Genomic DNA, 22,260 nt, shown 5'->3' with positions numbered 1-22,260 from the left:
GGAATAAATTATTAATACTTTATAAAAGTGCATCTGCAATATATTTTTTTTAACTAAATCACATTACACTACATATAACGCATTATGGAATTAAGCAGAAAGTTTCACAATGTTTGGAAGGAAGCAATACGGTTTTGCCTCCGGTTTCCGGTTGTTTGCTTGTGTCCAAACAAACCCAAGTCTAACACAGAGGCAGCGAATTCAGCAGGGTGTGCATTGGTAAGTGTGGTTTGTGGTCAAGCTGAATATAACAACCCTAGGATGTGGCGAATCAACAACCGTCAGCAATATCTTTTGCCCTAAACCACCTCCTCCACAATAAGACAATGTTCGCCGGAGCTTTAAGCCTTGAGCGACCGCTGCTCGTTATGAAGCCCCTGGCTCGTTATGAAGCCCCTGGCTCGTCATGGAGATGTGAGTGGCAATAGTGTCAGAGTAGTGTCTGCCCTTTCCCACCCTCTTCAGGTGGTCCTTGATGTACAGACGGAACCTCCTGGTGGCAAAGCAGTACACCACTGGATCCAGGAGGCAGTTGAGCCCCATCAGCATCAGAGTGATCTGGTGGGCGTCATTCAGCCAGCACCGTGTCGTGTCGTTCCAGCCTGTACTGCCCCAGCCCTCCTGGATCTGAAGCACCGCCAGGGTCCAGGGATACTGAACCAGGTGATGGGGCAGGAAGCACACAATGAACACCACCACCACTACGCACAGCATCTGCAGAGCCTGGCGCTTCACCCCTCTGGGCTTGGCAGAAACGGAGCCTAACGCCTGTGAGGGCGATTGGATGAGCAGGGCCCGGGCAATGAGCAGGTTGCAAGCTACGACAATGAAAAAGACCAAGAAGAAGCTGGTGACGATAACCAGGTGCGTGATGGCCAAAAAGCGCTTGCTGTCTTCATTGTCTTCGTGGTAACCTTCGAAGCAACGGCTTACGTTGGCCTGGTCCTTGTTCACGCCCGGCTTCACCAGGTACTCCATGGAAAAGGACAGGGTGAGCACCCAGATAATCGTTGAGATAAGAGCCCCCCGACGCCAACAGTTGGACGAGGCGGCATCCAGTGGGCATGTGACAGCCCAGTAGCGGTTTACACTAATGGCAGTGAGGAAGAGGATGGAGCAGTAGTTGTTGATGTAGAAGAACGTGCCGATGACACGGCACAGGATGTCGCTGTACTTCCAGTCACCTCGGCGAAGGAAGTAGTCAATCCAGAAGGGGAGGGCGCAGACGAAGAGCAGGTCGGCGACGGTCAGATTGGTCATGTAGATGCGTATCTCATTCATGGTCTGCGCTTCACGCAGGCGATGCAGCACAAACAGCACATAGCTGTTGGCCGTCAGTCCAAGAATGAAGACGATACTGTAGAACACTGGGAAGAGGGTGTAGCGGAACTCAGAGTCCAGGAAGGATGTGTTGTCATTGCTCGTGTTCCCTTTGAGGACCATTTTTACGATCGGCTCCACTGGAAAAAAGAAAAGCAGCACATTTTAATTATATTACATTATAAGACTTACATTGCAATGTTTACCCAAGTGTCCTCACCTTTGATTAGTCTTGGGGCTTTTCACTTGAAATACCTAAGGCATGCCTACAGTCATTTCATGTTTAGTGTCACTCCAACCTTCGCGAGTTTCAGTCTAAAATGTTTATTCAAAAAACCCTGTTAACCTCAAACCCTAACTGTAACTTAACCTTTAATTAATAATCTGAAAATCAAATTGATGTTTATAGTTTAGATTTTTGTGGCTGTAGTGTCTGAACCCCCACACACCTGATGCAAACTGTTAACTGATTCAACTATTGAACTAATCACCAAGTCTTTCGGGGTTTCGGGATTAAAACATAACATCTGAAAAGTCTGGAGAGCGAAAGGAGGGCCTTTGGTAATCCCTGTTCTATAGAAACAAAATCCAGACCCACACATCACATCATATTTGACGATTTCCCAACTTCCAATTCCCCACAGACAACATGAAACACATCTAGTATAAAATTCCACAGCAATACACAAACAGGAAGTATTTTGTAATTCTTGGGTCAGCTTCCCTCTGTTCATGACCAAAGACCATATTTCAGTAGTTGCACCAACGTGCTTCTGCTGTGTCTTCAGCATGGGACGCCATGATTATCTGTTATCTCTTCTGGCCAGTATCATACATTTTCATGAACTTATCATTCCCCTAGATAATGAAGAGGTGTTTCAGACATAATGCAAACCAGGAGCAGTATTCTTGAAGCCAATGACAGCATCTTTTGATTGAGTCTGATCTAAAAATTTTGTTTTATAGCAATTACTGGCATAATGCCCTAATAGCAAGGAAATGATGTGCTGTGTGAGTACACATAGAATGGGGTTCAGGTGGATGTGACGACTACGACCTCTGCTGGTTCACCTCCCCCTGCAGCGGGCGGGCCCCGGCGGTCGACGTCACCGGCTTTCTGACACCACCGTCTCATCATGCATTTCACCTGTGTCTCGTTTAGTGCACCTGTTCATCATCACTGTTTCCCCCGGTATATATGTTCCCTCTGCTCCCCCTGTCTTTGTGTGTGATTGTGCTCTGCCACTGTGTTTATGTATGCGTCTATGTAAGACGCTCGTGCTGTATATTTTGTTCCAGTTCTATATAAAAACCTTCATCCGCCGCGCCTTCTCCGGTTCCTCCTTGCTTCCTCAACCTCCGCCGTGACAGAATCACACACCTATCAAGAAAAGCAGCAAGGATATGGAGCCCGAAGGAGCTACAGGCGAGGTCGGTGTTGCGGAGGCGGTCAAGGTGCATTCAACAATGCTGGCCAGCCTAGGCGCCGCGATGGACAATGTTCTGAAAGCGGTGCAGCGCCTAGAGCTGAGCCAGCAGCACCCCGCAACACCGGCCGTCTCTCCGCCGGCCCCAGCCTCGCCACCAGCCATGGGGCCGTTGCATCTCCCTTTGCCTAGGGATTACAACGGGGCGGCGGACCGCTGCCAGGGATTCCTATTGCAACTGGACATCGCGCTCCAGGCGATGCACCCTGCGCCGACCGAGGCACAGAAGATCACCTCGCTCGTCTCCTGCCTTTCCGGAAAAGCCCTGGAGTGGGCCACCGCCGTCTGGAACACCGAGCAGCCCACCCAGGGCAGCTACGCCGAGTTCACCCGCCGCTTCCGAGCCGTGTTTGACCACCCGCACGAAGGAAGAGAGGCGGGTGAACGGCTGTTCCACCTTCGGCAGGGGACGAGGTCGGCGCAGGAGTTCGCACTGGAGTTCCGGACCCTGGCAGCGGGATCGGGGTGGAACGAACGGGCTCTGATCGACCACTACCGCTGTAGCCTTCGCGAGGACGTCCGGAGGGAGCTGGCTTGTCGAGACGTGTCCCTCTCCCTCGATCAGCTGGTTGACATGTCCATCCGTCTCGACAACCTGCTGGCTGCCCGAGGACGTCCCGGAAGAGGCCCGTCCGTTCCACCCTACCAACCATACCAACCCGACACCGCCGTCCCCATGGAATTGGGAGCGGCTGCACTGCCGGGCAGACGTCGGGGAGGACAGGTGCGGAGTGCCTCCAGGAGGCAACGAGGCCGTCTTACTGCACCACACCGCACCTCCCTCCCTGAATCAAGAGGCGACAGGCAGGGCACTTCCGCATCACCCCAGGTAGCACATGCACATTCGCCACTAACCTCTTCCCTCTCTATGTGCACTGTCCCTGTTAGGTTCCCCGGATTTTCGCTGCTTGCCCGGTGTAAGGCGCTGGTAGACTCAGGCGCAGCCGGGAATTTCATGGATAGGTCCTTTGCCCTACGGTCACACATACCCCTCCAGGCCCTCGACACCCCCCTGCCCGTGAGAGCTCTAGACAGCCGGCCGCTAGGGTCAGGGCTGGTCACTAGTTGCACTGTTCCCCTCCTCCTGGTCACCGACAACCGACACAGTGAAACCATTTCATTTCACGTGATCGACTCACCCACGTTCCCCGTCGTTTTAGGTTTCCCCTGGTTGTCCCTACATGACCCTGTCATCTCTTGGTCTAGTCGACGTCTGTCGGGGTGGTCGCGGAAGTGTCAGGGTAGGTGTTTGGGTGTTTCCGTTGGCTCGACCTCGGTGGAGAGTCCAGACAGTGCGCCTGCCGTGCCCATTCCCCCCGAATACAGGGACTTGGCTACGGTTTTCTCCAAGGCCAAGGCTGCTGTGTTGCCACCACACCGGCTGGGGGATTGTGCGATAGACCTCATTGATGGAGCCGCACTCCCGAAGGGTCACGTGTATCCACTGTCCCGCACCGAAACGGAGACTATGAACGCCTACGTTGCGGAAGCGTTGGAACAGGGATACATTAGGCCCTCCAAGTCACAGGTCTCCTCGAGTTTCTTTTTTGTGAAAAAGAAGGACGGTGGTTTGCGCCCGTGCATCGATTACCGGGCGCTGAACAAGATCACCATTCCGTTCCGCTACCCTCTCCCTTTGATCTCTGCGGAGGTGGAGAGGATGCACGGGGCCCGCTTTTTCACTAAATTAGACCTCAGGAGTGCCTATAACCTGGTGCGTATCCGGGAAGGAGACGAGTGGAAAACTGCTTTTAGTACCACGTCTGGCCATTACGAGTATTTAGTGATGCCGTACGGGTTGATGAATGCTCCTTCCGTCTTCCAGTCCTTCGTAAACGACGTATTCCGGGACTTGTTGTGCGAAGGAGTGGTAGTGTATATTGATGACATCCTGATATTCACTGCCACCCGCGCTAAACATGTCTCGTTAGTGCGCAGAGTGCTGGCTCGACTGCTGGAGCATGACCTGTACGTGAAAGCCGAGAAGTGTCTGTTTTTCCAGTCGTCTGTGTCCTTCCTGGGATATCACTTTTCCAGCGCAGGTGTGGCTATGGAGGAGCCTCACATTGATGCCGTGCGTAATTGGCCGACCCCAACCACGGTTAAGGACGTGCAACGTTTCTTAGGCTTCTCTAACTATTACAGGAGGTTTATCCGGGGCTTTAGCCAGGTCGCGGCTCCGATCACCTCCCTTCTGAAGGGGGGGGCGACCCGGTTGCGGTGGACCGTGGACGCGGAGCGGGCGTTTGTGGAACTGAAACACCGTTTCACCACCGCTCCGGTCCTGGCCCATCCCGACCCGTCGCTCCAGTTCATTGTGGAGGTGGACGCGTCCGATTGTGGGCTCGGTGCCATCCTCTCCCAACGGACGGGGTGTCGTAACACGCTCCGTCCCTGTGCCTTCTTCTCCCAGAAGCTCAGTGCGGCGGAGCGGAACTACGACATAGGTGATCGTGAGCTGCTGGCCGTGGTTCGAGCTCTGTCGGCGTGGAGGCACTGGTTAGAGGGGGCTAAACACCCTTTCCTCGTCTGGACTGACCACCGGAACCTGGAGTACATGCGGGCAGCGAGGAGGCTGACCCCTCGCCAGGCAAGGTGGGCTATGTTCTTCACCCGGTTTGTGTTTACTCTCACCTACAGGCCGGGGAGTAAGAACGTCGGGGCTGACGCGCTGTCCCGCCAGCATGACACGGAGGGGAGGCCGGTGGATGATGCTCCCGTGCTCCCGGAGTCATGCATCGTGGCACCGGTGGTATGGGAACTGGACGCGGACATCGCCCGAGCGCAGCGCGACGAGCCCTCTCCGCCCACATGCCCTGAGGGCCGTACGTATGTGCCGGCGTCTGTCCGCGACCGCCTCATCTACTGGGCGCATACATCTCCCTCCTCCGGTCATCCTGGCATCGGGCCAACAGTGCGCGCCCTGGCCGGTAAGTACTGGTGGCCCACTTTAGCCAAGGACGTGAGGGTATACGTCTCTTCCTGCTCGGTGTGCGCCCAGAGTAAGGCACCCCGGCACCTACCTGTGGGCAAGTTGCACCCCTTGCCCATTCCACAACGACCATGGTCCCACCTTTCTGTTGATTTTTTGACTGATCTCCCCCCTTCCCAGGGCCATACCACCATCCTGGTCGTTGTGGATCGGTTCTCGAAGTCCTGCCGCCTCTTGCCTCTGCCCGGCCTTCCTACTGCCCTACAGACCGCGGAGGCCCTGTTTACACACGTCTTCCGGCACTATGGGGTGCCCGAGGACATCGTGTCTGACCGGGGTCCCCAATTCACGTCTAGGGTGTGGAAAGCCTTTATGCAGCACCTGGGGATCTCGGTCAGCCTGACCTCGGGCTACCATCCCCAGTCCAACGGGCAGGTGGAACGGGTAAACCAAGAAGTGGGTAGGTTCCTCCGGTCCTACTGCCAGGACCGGCCGGGGGAGTGGGCAGAGTTTCTGCCGTGGGCAGAATACGCACTGAATTCTCTGCACCACTCCTCCACGGGCGTGACACCGTTCCAGTGCGTCCTGGGCTACCAGCCGGTCCTGGCGCCGTGGACGCCGAGCCAGACCGGTACCCCTGCGGTGGACGACTGGTTCCGGCGGGCAGCGGGCACATGGGAGGCAGTACAATCCCGCCTCCGGCTCGCTGTCCGCCGTCAAAAGACCAATGCAGACCGCCACCGCGGGGAGGCCCCGGTGTATCGGCCGGGCGACCGGGTCTGGCTCTCGTCCAGGGACCTGCCCCTCCGCCTGCCCTGCCGGAAGCTGGCCCCGCGGTTTGTGGGGCCTTTTAAAGTCCTGAGGAGAGTCAACGAGGTAACATATCGGTTACGCCTTCCCCCCGACTACCGTATTAACCCCTCGTTTCATGTGTCTCTCCTCAGGCCGGTGGTGGATGGTCCCCTCCAGGGGTGTGAGGTGCGGGAGGTTCCCCCTCCCCCTCTGGACATCGAGGGGGCCCCGGCGTACTCGGTCCGCTCCATCATCGACTCGAGGCGCCGGGCGGGGGGCCTCCAATACCTCGTGGAGTGGGAGGGGTACGGCCCGGAGGAGCGGAGCTGGGTTCCGGTGAAGGACGTCCTGGCTCCCGTCCTTGTCCGCGAATTCCACCAGCGTCGGCCGGATCGCCCTGCTCCGCGCCCCCCGGGTCGGCCCCGAGGCCGGTGCCGTCGCGCGGCTGGGGCCGCGCGTCAGGGGGGGGGTACTGTGACGACTACGACCTCTGCTGGTTCACCTCCCCCTGCAGCGGGCGGGCCCCGGCGGTCGACGTCACCGGCTTTCTGACACCACCGTCTCATCATGCATTTCACCTGTGTCTCGTTTAGTGCACCTGTTCATCATCACTGTTTCCCCCGGTATATATGTTCCCTCTGCTCCCCCTGTCTTTGTGTGTGATTGTGCTCTGCCACTGTGTTTATGTATGCGTCTATGTAAGACGCTCGTGCTGTATATTTTGTTCCAGTTCTATATAAAAACCTTCATCCGCCGCGCCTTCTCCGGTTCCTCCTTGCTTCCTCAACCTCCGCCGTGACAGTGGAGGCCACCGAACATTAGATTTCCTGAAAGTTTAATACCAGTGTCAGATGTTTTTATTGCTTGCCTATATGCGTTTTTTCACTGTGTCTTTCTATGTCCATAAAGAGAATCAGAAAAAACGTTGTTGAGAAGCAACTAAAAACATTGAATGCCTTCCAGGTCAGGGGTCTGGCCAAAGCACTTAGCTCAGGTGTTGTGCTGTACAATGCAGTGAGAAAAATCTCTGCTAGGTGTGAAAATGTATTCACAAATTATGTTAATGTTGTCACCGGTTCTGTTCGTAATTTTTATGGACAGAATTTCTAGGCGCAGCCAGGGGCCGGAGGGTGTCAGGTTTGGGGACCACACGATTTCGTCTCTGCTCTTTGCGGATGATGTTGTCGTGTTGGCCCCTTCAAGCCAGGACCTTCAGCATGCGCTGGGACGGTTTGCAGCCGAGTGTGAAGCAGTGGGGACGAGAATCAGTACCTCCAAATCCGAGGCCATGGTCCTCAGTCGGAAAAGGGTGGCTTGCCCACTTCAGGTTGGTGGAGAGTGCCTGCCTCAAGTGGAGGAGTTTAAGTATCTAGGGGTCCTGTTCACGAGTGAGGGAAGGATGGAACGGGAGATTGACAGACGGATCGGTGCAGCTTCTGCAGTAATGCGGTCGATGTATCGGTCTGTCGTGGATTTACCGGTCAATCTACGTTCCTACTCTCACCTATGGTCATGAGCTTTGGGTCATGACCGAAAGGACAAGATCCCGGATACAGGCGGCCGAAATGAGCTTTCTCCGCAGGGTGGCTGGGCGATCCCTTAGAGATAGGGTGAGAAGCTCGGTCACCCGGGAGGAGCTCAGAGTAGAGCCGCTGCTCCTCCACATCGAGAGGGGTCAGCTGAGGTGGCTTGGGCATCTGTTTCGGATGCCTCCGGAACGCCTTCCTGGGAAGGTGTTCCGGTCCCGTCCCACCGGGAGGAGACCCCGGGGAAGACCTAGGACACGCTGGAGGGACTATGTCTCCCGGCTGGCCTGGGAACGCCTCGGTGTCCCCCCGGAAGAGCTGGAGGAAGTGTCTGGGGAGAGGGAAGTCTGGGCATCCCTGCTTAGACTGCTGCCCCCACGACCCGGTCTCTATGTAGTCTCTATGTAGGATATAACCATTCATACAGAACCATTTTGACTAAACAATGACAGTAGGGCTATGTCTGAACCAATTCTCCTTGTTTCATTTCAGCCCAATATGGACTAAGGCTGTCAAAGTTATTACTTTACATGTGCGATGAATTTAAAATACTTAAGGCCATCCATATTTTTCTGACAGTGTGAACATTATTTATTTTTTTGAGCCTCAGAGTATTCTACAGTTAGAGGCTGACTTTAGCGAGAGCTGTGAGAATCACACACACTTACTTTTTACTTTATTGGCATTTTTTGTACATTTACATTTTTGTCATTTAGTGGACGCTCTTAGACCAGAGCGACTTACAATAAGTGCATTCCTCTTAGTGTCGTGGAAAAACAAAATGTGACAGTCTTAATAAGTACACTTGCCTTCATCGAAGTCAGTTCCGGAGAAATCAAAGTTAAGTGCTTTTTTTAGGTGATGGGGGTGGGGGGGACACAAGTTAATTAAGATACTCATCAAAGAGATTGATTTTTAGCCTCTTTTGAAAGATTGGCAGGGTCTCTGCTGTCCTGGCTTCAAGGGGAATGTGGTTCCACCAATGACGTCCCAAGACAGAGACGATTCTTGTCTTGGCAGAGCGGGAGTGCACACCCATGAGGTTTGGATGGCCAAAAGACATGAAGTGGCAGATCGGAGTGCACACGTGGGGTTCTAGGGGTTAAGCATAGCCTGCAGGTAGGGTGGTGCAATTCTCTGTGCTGCACCAGAGGCAAGTAACTTGGTCTGGTAGTGGATGCATGCTTCTGCCCAGAAGCCTATGAGGCTTGCGGAGGGGAGGGGTGACATGAGTGAATTTGGGATTTTTTCCAATATATCACTGGAGAGTACAGGCATTCATGTCCCGAATTGTGTTTACTCTGCACTAGTTTAACAACAACAGCCTAAAACATGTTAGTAGGCTGCACATCTGTTAGTACAATGGATGTGAGGAAATGGGAATCTCTCTCCTTGCATCCCGCACCCCAGTCTCACTCCAAATGAGAATGCTATTTGGGTCTCCCCTAACTCTGGCATGAATCCACCAGCTAACACTCTGCTTGTAGCATGGTAAGTTGTCATTATTTAATGTATTTTCTAATCTTAGCTAAGCATTTGTGTTTTCACAAAAGCATATTATAATACATGAGTGGACTTAACAAATGACACCTGTGTTTTATATGAGTAATAGAAAAACAATTATTTGGTTGTGGCAAACTTTCAGGAAATCTAATGTTCGGTGGCCCCCACCTGAACCCCATTCTAACCACATTTCAGCCTGAACATCATAGGACAATACTGTGTATCTATTTAAGTTTAATATTTACGTTCCTTATTCTACTTGCTTAAATATTTAACTAAAACGGCCATGGCAAGCAGCAAGTGTCATATATACCAGTACAGCAGCTAACTAGTTACACACAATGTTGCCATGTGGCATGGGCTTCATTGCAGCTATATATCCAAACGTTACATTAGGTAACGGATATATTTGTACTTTTCAGTTCGTTGTTTAACGAAGGCAGTGGTCTGGTTTGCATGACCAGGAAGTGTCTGGTATGTGTTATTGTGGCTGAACAGACAGCTATTGAAGTTGTTGACTAGCTATTGAATATTTTTGGCCAGCTGTCTAGTAGTTAGCTGCTTGAGGTTAGCTAGCTAAATATTCATTTTTGTAATGTTGCATTTGTAGCTAGCCATTGTGGCAAGGTTACATGGTTAGCTTGTGAATACATATTTTTGCACTTCTAACAAGCTATTTAACAATGCTTCTTGTTTAGTAGCTACTCGGTCAACAAAGCACAGGATGTTGGTGTCAGTCATGGCCATGACACATGCTTTTGTAGAGGTATTTATGGCTTTAATTTTTTCTGTCGTAATTATGTTGACTTGTCGCCTGTGTGAGTTTCAATGTGTCCGTTTCCACTAATGTGAAGAATTGCAGGTCCTACAGACACATCAATTATGTGCATTTTCCATACGGTTACCATGATTGAGGTAGGTTTTCTTATGAATCTTTCAATGTTCAAATGTTCAGACGTCACCATGGAAAAAGAGTGCATAAAGCTTTCAATTGCAATATACCTGTTCATTCTTGGCAAGAAGATTTTGTTAAGATACTAATTCTGGTTAAGCCATGTTATTGCGATGTCAGATGAGTAAGAATGTCGGGTTAATCATGATGTTTAGCTATTTTCTTGACTAAATAACTTTACGAGCAGAGCAGATGGTGCTACCAACCGCAGCTTACAGATATTACATATCTCAGCGTCTCTAAAAACAGCTATTAGAAAAGAGAACTGGATGTATCTATACTGAACCACTACAGACCTGTATCACATCTCCCTTTTATAGCCAAGATCATGGAGAAGCTTGTCTTCAATCAACTCAGCAATTTTGTGAACTCAAGCGGTCTCTTAGACAAATTTCAGTCAGGCTTCCGACCTCACCACAGTACTGAAACGGCCCTGATAAATGTTTCAAATGATATAAGGCTGAATACTGATTCTGATAAAATAACAGTTCTGGTTCTATTAGATCTCAGTGCAGCATTTGACACTGTAGACCATAGAACACTTATAGATAGGCTGGAAAATTGGGTAGGACCCTCTGGGACAGTCCTTGATTGGTTCAGATCTTATCCAGATGGCCGAAGTTACTTTGTCACCATTGGTAATCATGAATCTGATAGAGTGGCTATGACATGCAGAGTTCCCCAGGGATCAGTTCTCGGACCGCTTCTGTTCAATCTCTATATGCTACCTCTGGGCCAAATTCTACAGAACAACAACATTAACTACCACAGCTATACTCAACTATGAATGAGCTTTCGAACCGTATGACAACAGCTCAATTGAATCTGTGTCATTGTATAGAGCACAAAAATACCTGGATGAACCAAAACTGTCTACAATTAAAAAAAGATAAAACAGAGATTATTGTGTTTGGCAACGAAAATAAAAAGAACTAGTATCAGTAAAGAGCTGGATTCACTCAGAGCTGGATAGACTCAGATCTCAGGTTCAACTGTCATATCATCTTAAAGATATAGCCAGAATCAAGGGCTTGGTGTCCCAAAAATACCTAGAGAAGCTCATCCATGCTTTTAACTCTAGTAGGGTTGATTAATGTAATGGCCTCTTAACTGGAGTTCCCGAGCACATCACTCTGGTTCTTAAATCTTTTCACTGGCTTCCAGTCACTTACAGAATAGATTTTAAAGTGGTGCTTTTAGTGTATAAACAAATTAATGGTTTAGGCCCCGAATACATTTCTGATATGTTTGAAGAATATACAGAGCAGGGCTCTTAGATCCATGAGCTCAGGTCAGCTAATAGAGCCCAGAGTCCAAACTAAACATGGTCAAGCGGCATTTAGCAGTTATGCTGCACACAACTGGAATAAACTACCAGAAGATCTTAGACATGACCCAAATGTACCCATTTTTAAATCCAAGTAAAAACACTTCTCTTTTCATGACTGAGCACTTAAACTTAAGGGGACTGTACATTAACATAAATATGGACTTTCTGTAAAATAACAGGGAAGCCCAATGTAATGAAACTGCCAGTAGTTTTAATGTTTTTATACAGAAATTCTGCTTAAAATGGTGAAAACAACACTTTTTACGAAAATGGTTGCACATTATCTGTTAAAATGAATATGGACTTTCTGTTAAATAGCAGGCAAACCCCATGTAAGTGCCACACATTACGTAACCACGACCAACCGTGACGTTATGGATTGGTAATATCATGACATTACCTTCTCACAGCGCTGTGGCAACGTTATCCGAAGTTAAATGCATGACCACATATTTGGTAATCTTCCTTACCTCCTCAGCATGTCACATTACAGGATATACGGACAAGGTAACTACTTAAGTACCTGTTTGGTAATGATCCTACCGTTATCGGAAGGAAATTAATGACCACATAATTGGTCATCTTTCTTACCTACTCAGGATATAGCAGAAACGTAATTACACGATGTACAGACAATGTAACCACTTTCGTACCCGTTTGGTAACAATCTTACGTAACTACAACCAGGAAATATTAACTACTATTTCCGTTGCTACAACGTACTTTGCTTACAATGTCATTACTTGCCACCACATCAAATATTTCAAGGTTCACCTGAAGAGCTTTAGAATTCCCTAATCCCCGCAATTCAGCGCACTTCAAATAATTCTATATAATCTCCCACAACACAGACGGAATGCGAGCACAAACAGCTTGAGCGTCCCGCCATTTCTTGTTCATTATAGTTTGTACTCCTAAATAGTCGTTCGACCTTTATAGTGTCTAAGCAGACTTTTATTTTACTCCAGTTTAAGATCATTCTGATTTATTTTCTCATTTAGTGGTGTCTGTGAGTTTTCACCAGTACTCTTCTGCTACTGTGGTTAGCCAACAATACAAGTTATTGCTATTTAGAAATATTGAAATCATTCATGATACATTTTCCAATTTAGTTTTTTTGTAATTTAGTCGTGTAGCCTAAATTATAGTACACCTAGCTAACTACTGCAGGTAGCGCAAGTTTTCTTTTAAGGTATACCTGGCTAACTAGCTACTGCAGCTAGCCAATGGTACTGTACGACTACGTTAACAAACATCAGCTTAGTTCGACAAGCCGACATCGTTTCTGGAGCACCGTCATCATTTCTGGACAAGCAATCTCAGGTATGCTTATTTAACTTATTTACAAAGCAGACAGATAACTATCTGTCATATAGCTAAAATCCCTTTAGTAGTTCCAATCGAATTACATTATGTCTAGCAAGCCAAAAAACGTTAGCTCAAGCTACAGTACAGTAAAGTAAGTCAACTACTAGCTAGCTTGGCTGGCAAGTTTTTCCCCCAGCCCCACCCCTACTTCCTGCTGCTATGCTAGTAAATGTTTGCTTAAGTTGTTGTTTGTTGGCCACTGGGGAATAAGAAAGATAAACACCTCAGTACATGACCTTGGAATGATGATCTCTGAGAAGGGAGTTGAGTGTTTGTCCAACATAGATGAACATTGAGTCACCGGACAAGTACTTCATGTAAATCATTTTACTATGAGTTCCACAAGTAATAATTCAACAAGACATTTGACAAAATTGTAAAAGTGATATGAATAAATTATGAACGAATTGAATCGAATGGCTAACACTCTGTTTTATACTGGTTTTAAACTAGTTTTCATTGTCCATGTCCAGGTGCAGCAACGGGTCCAACGGCAGAGGAAGGTGCAGATAGAACTGAAGACCACTCAGACTCTTACAACAAGGAAGAGTAAAGCGCCTGTCTTTGCTTGTGTGATTGTATTTTGTCGTTGGATAATATTACATACATACATACATCTTCTTCCGCTTCATCCGGGGCAGAGATGCCAAGACTTCCCTCTCCCCAGACACTTCCTCCAACTCTTCCGGGGGGACACCGAGGCGTTCCCAGGCCCCAGGCCAGCCGGGAGACATAGTCCCTCCAGCGTGTCCTAGGTCTTCCCCGGGGTCTCCTCCCGGTGGGACGGGACCGGAACACCTTCCCAGGAAGGCTCCGGAGGCATCCGAAACAGATGCCCAAGCCACCTCAGCTGACCCCTCTCGATGTGGAGGAGCAGCGGCTCTACTCTGAGCTCCTCCCGGGTGACCGAGCTTCTCACCCTATCTCTAAGGGATCACCCAGCCACCCTGCGGAGAAAGCTCATTTTGGCCGCCTGTATCCGGGATCTTGTCCTTTCGGTCATGACCCAAAGCTCATGACCATAGGTGAGAGTAGGAACGTAGATTGACCGGTAAATGCGGTAAATTTCTTCACCACGACAGACCGATACATCGACCGCATTACTGTAGAAGCTGCACCGATCCGTCTGTCAATCTCCTGTTCCATCCTTCCCTCACTCGTGAACAAGACCCCTAGATACTTAAACTCCTCCACTTGAGGCAGGCCCTCTCTACCAACCTGAAGTGGGCAAGCCACCCTTTTCCGACTGAGGACCATGGCCTCGGATTTGGAGGTACTGATTCTCATCCCCACCGCTTCACACTCGGCTGCAAACCGTCCCAGTGCATGCTGAAGGTCCTGGTTTGAAGGGGCCAACACGACAACATCATCCGCAAAGAGCAGAGACGAAACCCTGGCATAGACTTTTGTGTGGTCTCCAAACTCTCCAGAACCCTGGCATAGACTTTCCTGGGGAGGCTGAGAAGTGTGATCCCCCTATAGTTGGAACACACCCTCCGGTCCCCCTTCTTAAAAAGAGGGACCACCACCCAGGTCTGCCATCCCAAAGGCACTGTCCCCGACCGCCATGCGATGTTGCACAGGCGTGTCAACCAAGACAGCCCCACAACATCCAGAGACTTGAGGTACTCAGGGCGGATCTCATCCACCCCCGGTGCGGTGCCACCAAGGAGTTTCTTGACCACCTCAGTGACGTCAGCCCGGGTGATGGACGAGTCCACCTCTGAGCCCTCATCCTCTGAGTCCTATCAAGCCAACCAGGCCTGATAGGACTCCTTCAGCTTGACGGCATCCCTTACTTCCGGTGTCCACCACCGGGTTCGGGGATTGCCGCCTCGACAGGCACCGGAGACCTTACGGCCACAGCTCCGAGCGGCCGCTTCGACAATGGCGGTGGAGGACATGGTCCACTCGGACTCAATATCTCCAACCTCCCTCAGGATCCAGTCGAAGCTCTGCCAGAGGTGGGAGTTAAAGATCTCTCTGACAGGAGACTCGGCCAGACGTTCCCAGCAGACCCTTACAGTACGCTTGGGCCTGCCGAGTCTGTCCAGCTTCCTCCCCCGCCATCGCATTGGATAATATTGTTTATTTCAATTCATAGTTCATGTTTTCTTATCTGCATGATTTCACAATTATTCACCAACTGAGAACAAAATAACCAAATGAAGAGTAAAGCATTCCTATTGGTTTGTGTTCCTATGTTTTCATTATTTGTAAAATGGCCAGTTTGATAATATTTCTAAATTTGATAATTTGATAGCTGGAACAAAAATGTCAATGATTGAAAAAGGATAGAACTCAACTAGTGGAAAAAACAACTGTTTATCATGGCTATTGCCATTCAAGACCTACAATTTCATTGGAGTTAAAGATGAGATTTGCTACTTTATCCTTCCTGATGGTTATGAAGTCCCACACAGTTCTGATTTCTGTGCTGTTCTTTTTTGAATTATCTAAATGTTCTTGTTTGTAAATGTATATAATTTTTTGCTACATACACCTTTTTTGCTACATATGGGGCTCTTGTATATTACAGGATATGTCATGTACTTTGCTAGGAGAATATGTCTGGACTGATGGTCTAACTGTTAGACTCTAACAGCAGTGCCATTATTATATGTGGGAAGGGGTGGATTAATAAATGTGTAATTATACTTAATACCTCACTGTAAAACTAAACATCAGTGTAGATCCCTGTTTAAATGTGTTGTGCACATTTAAGAGTTCATGGAACAGTTGGAGCAGGTAAACACAAGGTTGGAGAAAACTGTCAAGGTGTTGACTGGACAGAAATGAACTTAGCTGTAGACAGTAGACATAATGGAGTTCAAAAAGTACTTTAAAAAAGAAAAGTCATAAAGGTGTAGTATTAAAATAAAACGAACTAACAATGATAATGTGGTACAAGAAAACGAATGTGGAGACATCATTTTTGTAAGTGAAGATTCATTTTGGAATCTGAAAAGACATCTCTCGAAAACACGAAAGTGTGCTTTGTGAACACGCTGGGAAGACAGCAAAAGGTTAGCTAATTGAATACTTAACTTGTAACAAAGTTTAAATATAGTGTAATATTCAAACAAATTCGTTTAGTTATTCAAGTAGGCCTAACGGTTCGTTTTATTTAATTTGTGTCGTCCGTGAATTTGTATTTAATAGAACGAGAGGAGGAGCAGCAGAAACAAAAAAAAAAACGATTGAGGAATTCAAAAGTTTCTTCACTGTGCGCAAAGGCCCAACAATAACAAAGGAGAGAAAAAGAGAGCTGGAAGTAGCATTTTTTTAAAGGTTGTGGTCTGAGCTAAAAGTGAAATCTACATGTACATTTTTTTCCTTTTTTGGTGCGAGCGGGGGGCGATTTGAGTGGAGCGCGAAGCAAATGCGTTGAGCGCTGAGCGATAATGAGCGGAGTGGCCTGATGTGGCTTTGAGCGGGGGAGCGGAGGGGTGAACAGTTCCGTGAGCGATGAGCTGAGATTCTCACCGCTCCACTCCGCTCATGTGCTCTGGATGGGACCCATCTTTATTACAGCGGACTGATAAAGATCTAATTGCGTGGTTGCTGAATGTTCTGTGCGAAAAACATGATTTTGGTTAGTGCAACACCATTATAGGCTACGTGGAATAGGCTGCTTAATAGGCATTAAAGAAATCATCATTCTAACACGTCGTCAAGCGGTGGTCAAGCGTTCCAGTTCAAATGTGTCGTTACACAATTGCCAGTCAGATGCGAATATTTGAATTCGAAAACATTGGAGAAGTATTTTTGAAATGGAAATCCGAAATTGGTCATGTTTTTTTTTTACTTTTAAATTATCACAGCCATGAATCAGACTACAGAACGACTGAAAATATAATTTAAACTGATCAGAACTGAGGATAAACAGGCTATATTTAATCTCACTGTTTACAGTTTAATTTGAAACATACCCTACTGTATAACTAACATTGTTGAAATATATGTTCGACCTCAATGGTGGTTAAACCTGGCATTGTTCCATCTATATCTATTTTTGGCCAAGAAACATAATGACTGTGTCCGCATTTGTTGATGTTAATATCCCCGATTGTCCATATTTGGCTTTTCACTTCGCTGGTTGCTGAAATTTTCTGACTGAATGTAAGATATTGCACGAACAAAATCTTACATTGAAGTTGCTAGATACAAAAAGCAAACATGGGAAAATAAGGCATTCTGATAAGAGCGAATAAATACATCTGAATGCATGCTCTTCAATCGGAGCCAAACTCAATGTGTCAGAATTAAGAGTATCTCGAAATCAACGAATAACTACACCCCCACAGTCATTCAATAGCTATCATATCACTCACATTCAGTTAAAAATGACAACCAGAATTGGTTTCGTGTTCCTTCACACTACCAAGTGTGATAATCTGCCAATCCTGGACTATGGGACATCTTAAATTTTGCTGTTCCTCAGTGCTGTCCGCTTTTGCTACCAACGTGTGTAGTTAGCTGAGGTAGAATACATCTTTACCTGAAAGGGACGTGTAAATATGTTGGTACCTGAGAATCTGGCGTCGTGTGGAAGGATCCAGTTATGACTAGTAAGAAATGCAAAAATATAATACTATTTTAAATATCAAGTAGAACAGTGCCAAAGCAACAATAGCCTGTGTAGCCAATATATATTTTTATTTTTCTATTGAAAAAGACAAAAAAGCACAATATATTGTATATTTCCTATAGAGATACTATACAAAATGGGCTTACTTGCAAACGCGTCTCCTCCCTCGCAAAATTCTGACTTCTTGACACTGTCACACAGTAAGATAACCTAAAACACCCCACACGCCACGCCCCATTACGTCCCAAGTTTGAAGTGTTTACGACCACTACATACTTACGGTTTCTTTTTGACACGGCTAGACAATTGGTATGACAATTAGGTTAATTATGAAATACATTAGGCTATTGTTGTAATATTTAATATATCAAGAACACTAATTGCATTGTAATTACAAACACATTTTGAATGAGTAGCGTAGGCTATGTGCGTGCACGAGTGCATGTGTGCAGTACAAACTTTCTCAGAGCCGGTGTTGTGGCGAAAATCTCCCCTACTTCGCGTGAACGTGCACTCTCTCGATTCTCATTGAAGTGAAGAGCAGTGAAGAGGTCTGCTCTTCACTCCGATATGAACAGTTTAGTCTACATTTCACTGATCTTCGTAGCAGAAAGCTTTTTTTTGTTTTAAATATGTACATCAAGGCAGCAATCGATGACCACGTTATGCTGCGTTTCATTAGATTTTTCAAGGCAGGTTGATCGCGTGGGAAGGCACTGTCTGAGGTTTTCGTTTTGTTTATTTGTTTCAAGTGTATTAATATAAACAAATATTTGGTCAAATAGGTCATATCTGCCATTTCTTATTCCCCTAGTGTTTTCTAAAGTGTAAGGATAATAATTCAGCCATAGTTGTAAAAGCACTTTGTGACATCTGCTGATGTAAAAAGGCTTTATAAATACATTTGATTGATGGTTGGTTGAGTTCTGAAATGTTTATCGGGTCCCTGCTACTGTGAAAATAGCAATGCCGACTGTTTTGAGTATGGCAAGCCGTTTTAACATTTATTCGCTATACTTGACTATCCGGAATTAACATAACAGATATCAACACCGTAATTTTGACTAGTCGTAATTACATTGTGACAAGTTAGAATTTTGATTCAAGATATCTGTAACTTCACTTTGACTAGTCAAAACTACCGTTAAATATGTCTGTAATTCAGTTTTGACTAGTCAAAAGTGAATTAGATATCAGCAATGATTTTAAATAGTTAAAATCTCTCGAAAACACGAAAGTGTGCTTCGTGAACACGCTGGGAAGACAGCAAAAGGTTAGCAAATGTAATACTTAACTTCTAACAAAGTTTAAATTAAATATAGTGTAATATTCAAACAAATTCGTTTAGTCATTCAAGTAGGCCTAACGGTTCGTTTTATTTAATTTGTGTCGTCCGTGAATTTGTATTTAATAGAGCGAGAGGAGGAGCAGCAGAAACAAATGAAAACGGTTGAGGAAATCAAAAGTTTCTTCACTGTGCGCAAAGGCCCAATAATAACAAAGGAGAGAAAAGGAGAGCTGGAAGTAGCATTTTTTTAAAGGTTGTGGTCTGAGCTAAAAGTGAAATCTACATGTACATTTTTTTCCTTTTTTGGTGCGAGCGGGGGGCGATTTGAGTGGAGCGCGAAGCAAATGCGTTGAGCGCTGAGCGATAATGAGCGGAGTGGCCTGATGTGGCTTTGAGCGGGGGAGCGGAGGGGTGAACAGTTCCGTGAGCGATGAGCTGAGATTCTCACCGCTCCACTCCGCTCATGTGCTCTGGATGGGACCCATCTTTATTAGAGCGGACTGATACAGATCTAATTGCGTGGTTGCTGAATGTTCTGTGCGAAAAACATGATTTTGGTTAGTGCAACACCATTATAGGCTACGTGGAATAGGCTGCTTAATAGGCATTAAATAAATCATCATTCTAACACGTCGTCAAGCGGTGGTCAAGCGTTCTTTTCTGCCTCCAGTTCAAATGTGTCCTTACACACTTGCCAGTCAGATGCGAATATTTGAATTCGAAAACATTGGAGAAGTATTTTTGAAATGGAAATCTGTAATTGATCATGTTTTTTTTTTACTTTTAAATTATCACAGCCATGAATCAGACTACAGAACGACTGAAAATATAATTTAAACTGATCAGAACTGAGGATAAACAGGCTATATTTAATCTCACTGTTTACAGTTTAATTTGAAACATACCCTACTGTATAGCTAACATTGTTGAAATATATGCTCGACCTCAATGGTGGTTAAACCTGGCATTGTTCCATCTATATCTATTTTTGGCCAAGAAACATAATGACTGTGTCCGCATTTGTTGATGTTAATATCCCTGATTGTCCATATTTGGCTTTTCACTTCGCTGGTTGCTGAAATGTTCTGACTGAATGTAAGATATTGCACGAACAAAATCTTACATTGAAGTTGCTAGATACAAAAAGCAAACATGGGAAAATAAGGCATTCTGATAAGAGCGAATAAATACATCTGAATGCATGCTCTTCAATCGGAGCCAAACTCAATGTGTCAGAATTAAGAGTATCTCGAAATCAACGAATAACTACACCCCCACAGTCATTCAATAGCTATCATATCACTCACATTCAGTTAAAAATGACAACCAGAATTGGTTTCGTGTTCCTTCACACTACCAAGTGTGATAATCTGCCAATCCTGGACTATGGGACATCTTAAATTTTGCTGTTCCTCAGTGCTGTCCGCTTTTGCTACCAACGTGTGTAGTTAGCTGAGGTAGAATACATCTTTACCTGAAAGGGACGTGTAAATATGTTGGTACCTGAGAATCTGGCGTCGTGTGGAAGGATCCAGTTATGACTAGTAAGAAATGCAAAAATATAATACTATTTTAAATATCAAGTAGAACAGTGCCAAAGCAACAATAGCCTGTGTAGCCAATATATATTTTTATTTTTCTATTGAAAAAGACAAAAAAGCACAATATATTGTATATTTCCTATAGAGATACTATACAAAATGGGCTTACTTGCAAACGCGTCTCCTCCCTCGCAAAATTCTGACTTCTTGACACTGTCACACAGTAAGATAACCTAAAACACCCCACACGCCACGCCCCATTACGTCCCAAGTTTGAAGTGTTTACGACCACTACATACTTACGGTTTCTTTTTGACACGGCTAGACAATTGGTATGACAATTAGGTTAATTATGAAATACATTAGGCTATTGTTGTAATATTTAATATATCAAGAACACTAATTGCATTGTAATTACAAACACATTTTGAATGAGTAGCGTAGGCTATGTGCGTGCACGAGTGCATGTGTGCAGTACAAACTTTCTCAGAGCCGGTGTTGTGGCGAAAATCTCCCCTACTTCGCGTGAACGTGCACTCTCTCGATTCTCATTGAAGTGAAGAGCAGTGAAGAGGTCTGCTCTTCACTCCGATATGAACAGTTTAGCCTACATTTCACTGATCTTCGTAGCAGATCATATTGGCTCAGCAACGCATTTCAGTGTAGCAGGAATGGCGGTTTCAGTTGTGGATAGAATAGTTAAACAATTTCATGATATAGAACGAGCTTATCATCTGGGATTTTGTGGCCAACAATATATATATATATATATATATATATATATATATTTTTTTTTTTTTTTTTTAATAATCGACTTTTGAAAGAAAGTAAATCTTCTGTATTTCTTGCTAAAAGCGACTGTCCTGCACTGCCGGCAGCCTTAAAAATTCAGTCAAAAATTAGAACTTCGGCTTCATGCAGGTCTGACATGGCGGTTAATGCTTGCCATATGGTGGAATAGTAACATGTGTATGAATACAAGCAAGCCACTCACTCCAGCTCCTGACTCCTACATGTATCCTACAGATATCAAGGCGGTTGTAGAGATTTGGGGGCCCTAGGCAGAGACTGGTTGAGGCCCTTAAATAATGTATTTCTTTATCTTCTGATCCATACCGACAACAATTTGAACACACTTTCTTTCTTTATGGTTGATTGGAAATTTCACTTCCTAAGATACTTGCATTGCTGCCCCTTTCTGATGAGAGTAAATCAACAAGTTGAAAAAGTATTTAATTAAGGATATATGCTGCCATATCAACAACAACTACAGTAAGTCATGTTGTTCAACTACAGTGAAGCGCCTAGTCATGTTGTTCAAGTGTAATGTTTCAAAATGTTGATCAATGCATTCATTTACCTTGCTCAATTGTAGATTTTTCTCCCTCTTTAATGTCTTTGTTCTGGTTGCGCTTATTTCTTTCTTTCTCTCTCTCTCTCTCCCTCATTAATGTCCTGGTTCTGGTTCTGTTGCTTTCTCTTTCCCCTTTACAGTTTTTTACAATCGCTATGACAGTTTTTTCAATACATTTAACAAGTTTCCTAAACTCTTAACGCACCAACACACCTAAAACACACAATTGGCAAAACGGTTAATTTCATGCTCAAAATCACACATTGTAAACTAAAC

General features: G+C 46.1%; 1 protein-coding gene across 7 annotated transcripts; it reads right to left on the bottom strand.

Annotated features, from left to right (window-relative positions):
- Nucleotides 1-99: 99 nt before the first annotated feature.
- ptafr (platelet-activating factor receptor) lies at nt 100-20,812 on the bottom strand. 7 transcript variants are annotated; one of them, XM_034297374.1, is made up of 3 exons: nt 20,800-20,809; nt 17,741-17,778; nt 100-1,460 (listed from the first exon to the last, which is right to left on the bottom strand). In XM_034297374.1, the coding sequence occupies exon 3, from the start codon at nt 1,441-1,443 to the stop codon at nt 367-369; it is 1,077 nt and encodes a 358-aa protein (XP_034153265.1). In that variant the 5' UTR covers nt 1,444-1,460; nt 17,741-17,778; nt 20,800-20,809; the 3' UTR covers nt 100-366. The 7 variants fall into 7 exon arrangements, with proteins under 7 accessions (XP_034153265.1, XP_034153264.1, XP_034153266.1 ...); XM_034297373.1 differs by lacking the exon at nt 20,800-20,809 and adding an exon at nt 17,948-17,965 and having other exon boundaries at nt 17,712-17,778; XM_034297375.1 differs by lacking the exon at nt 20,800-20,809 and adding an exon at nt 17,948-17,960.
- Between the last annotated feature and the right edge of the window lie 1,448 nt (nt 20,813-22,260).

The sequence above is a fragment of the Esox lucius genome, chromosome 15, assembly GCF_011004845.1.
Source record: "Esox lucius isolate fEsoLuc1 chromosome 15, fEsoLuc1.pri, whole genome shotgun sequence".
Classification (NCBI taxonomy): domain Eukaryota; kingdom Metazoa; phylum Chordata; class Actinopteri; order Esociformes; family Esocidae; genus Esox; species Esox lucius.
Note: the sequence above shows the minus strand (reverse complement) of the source record. Positions and strands in the feature narration are given on the sequence as shown.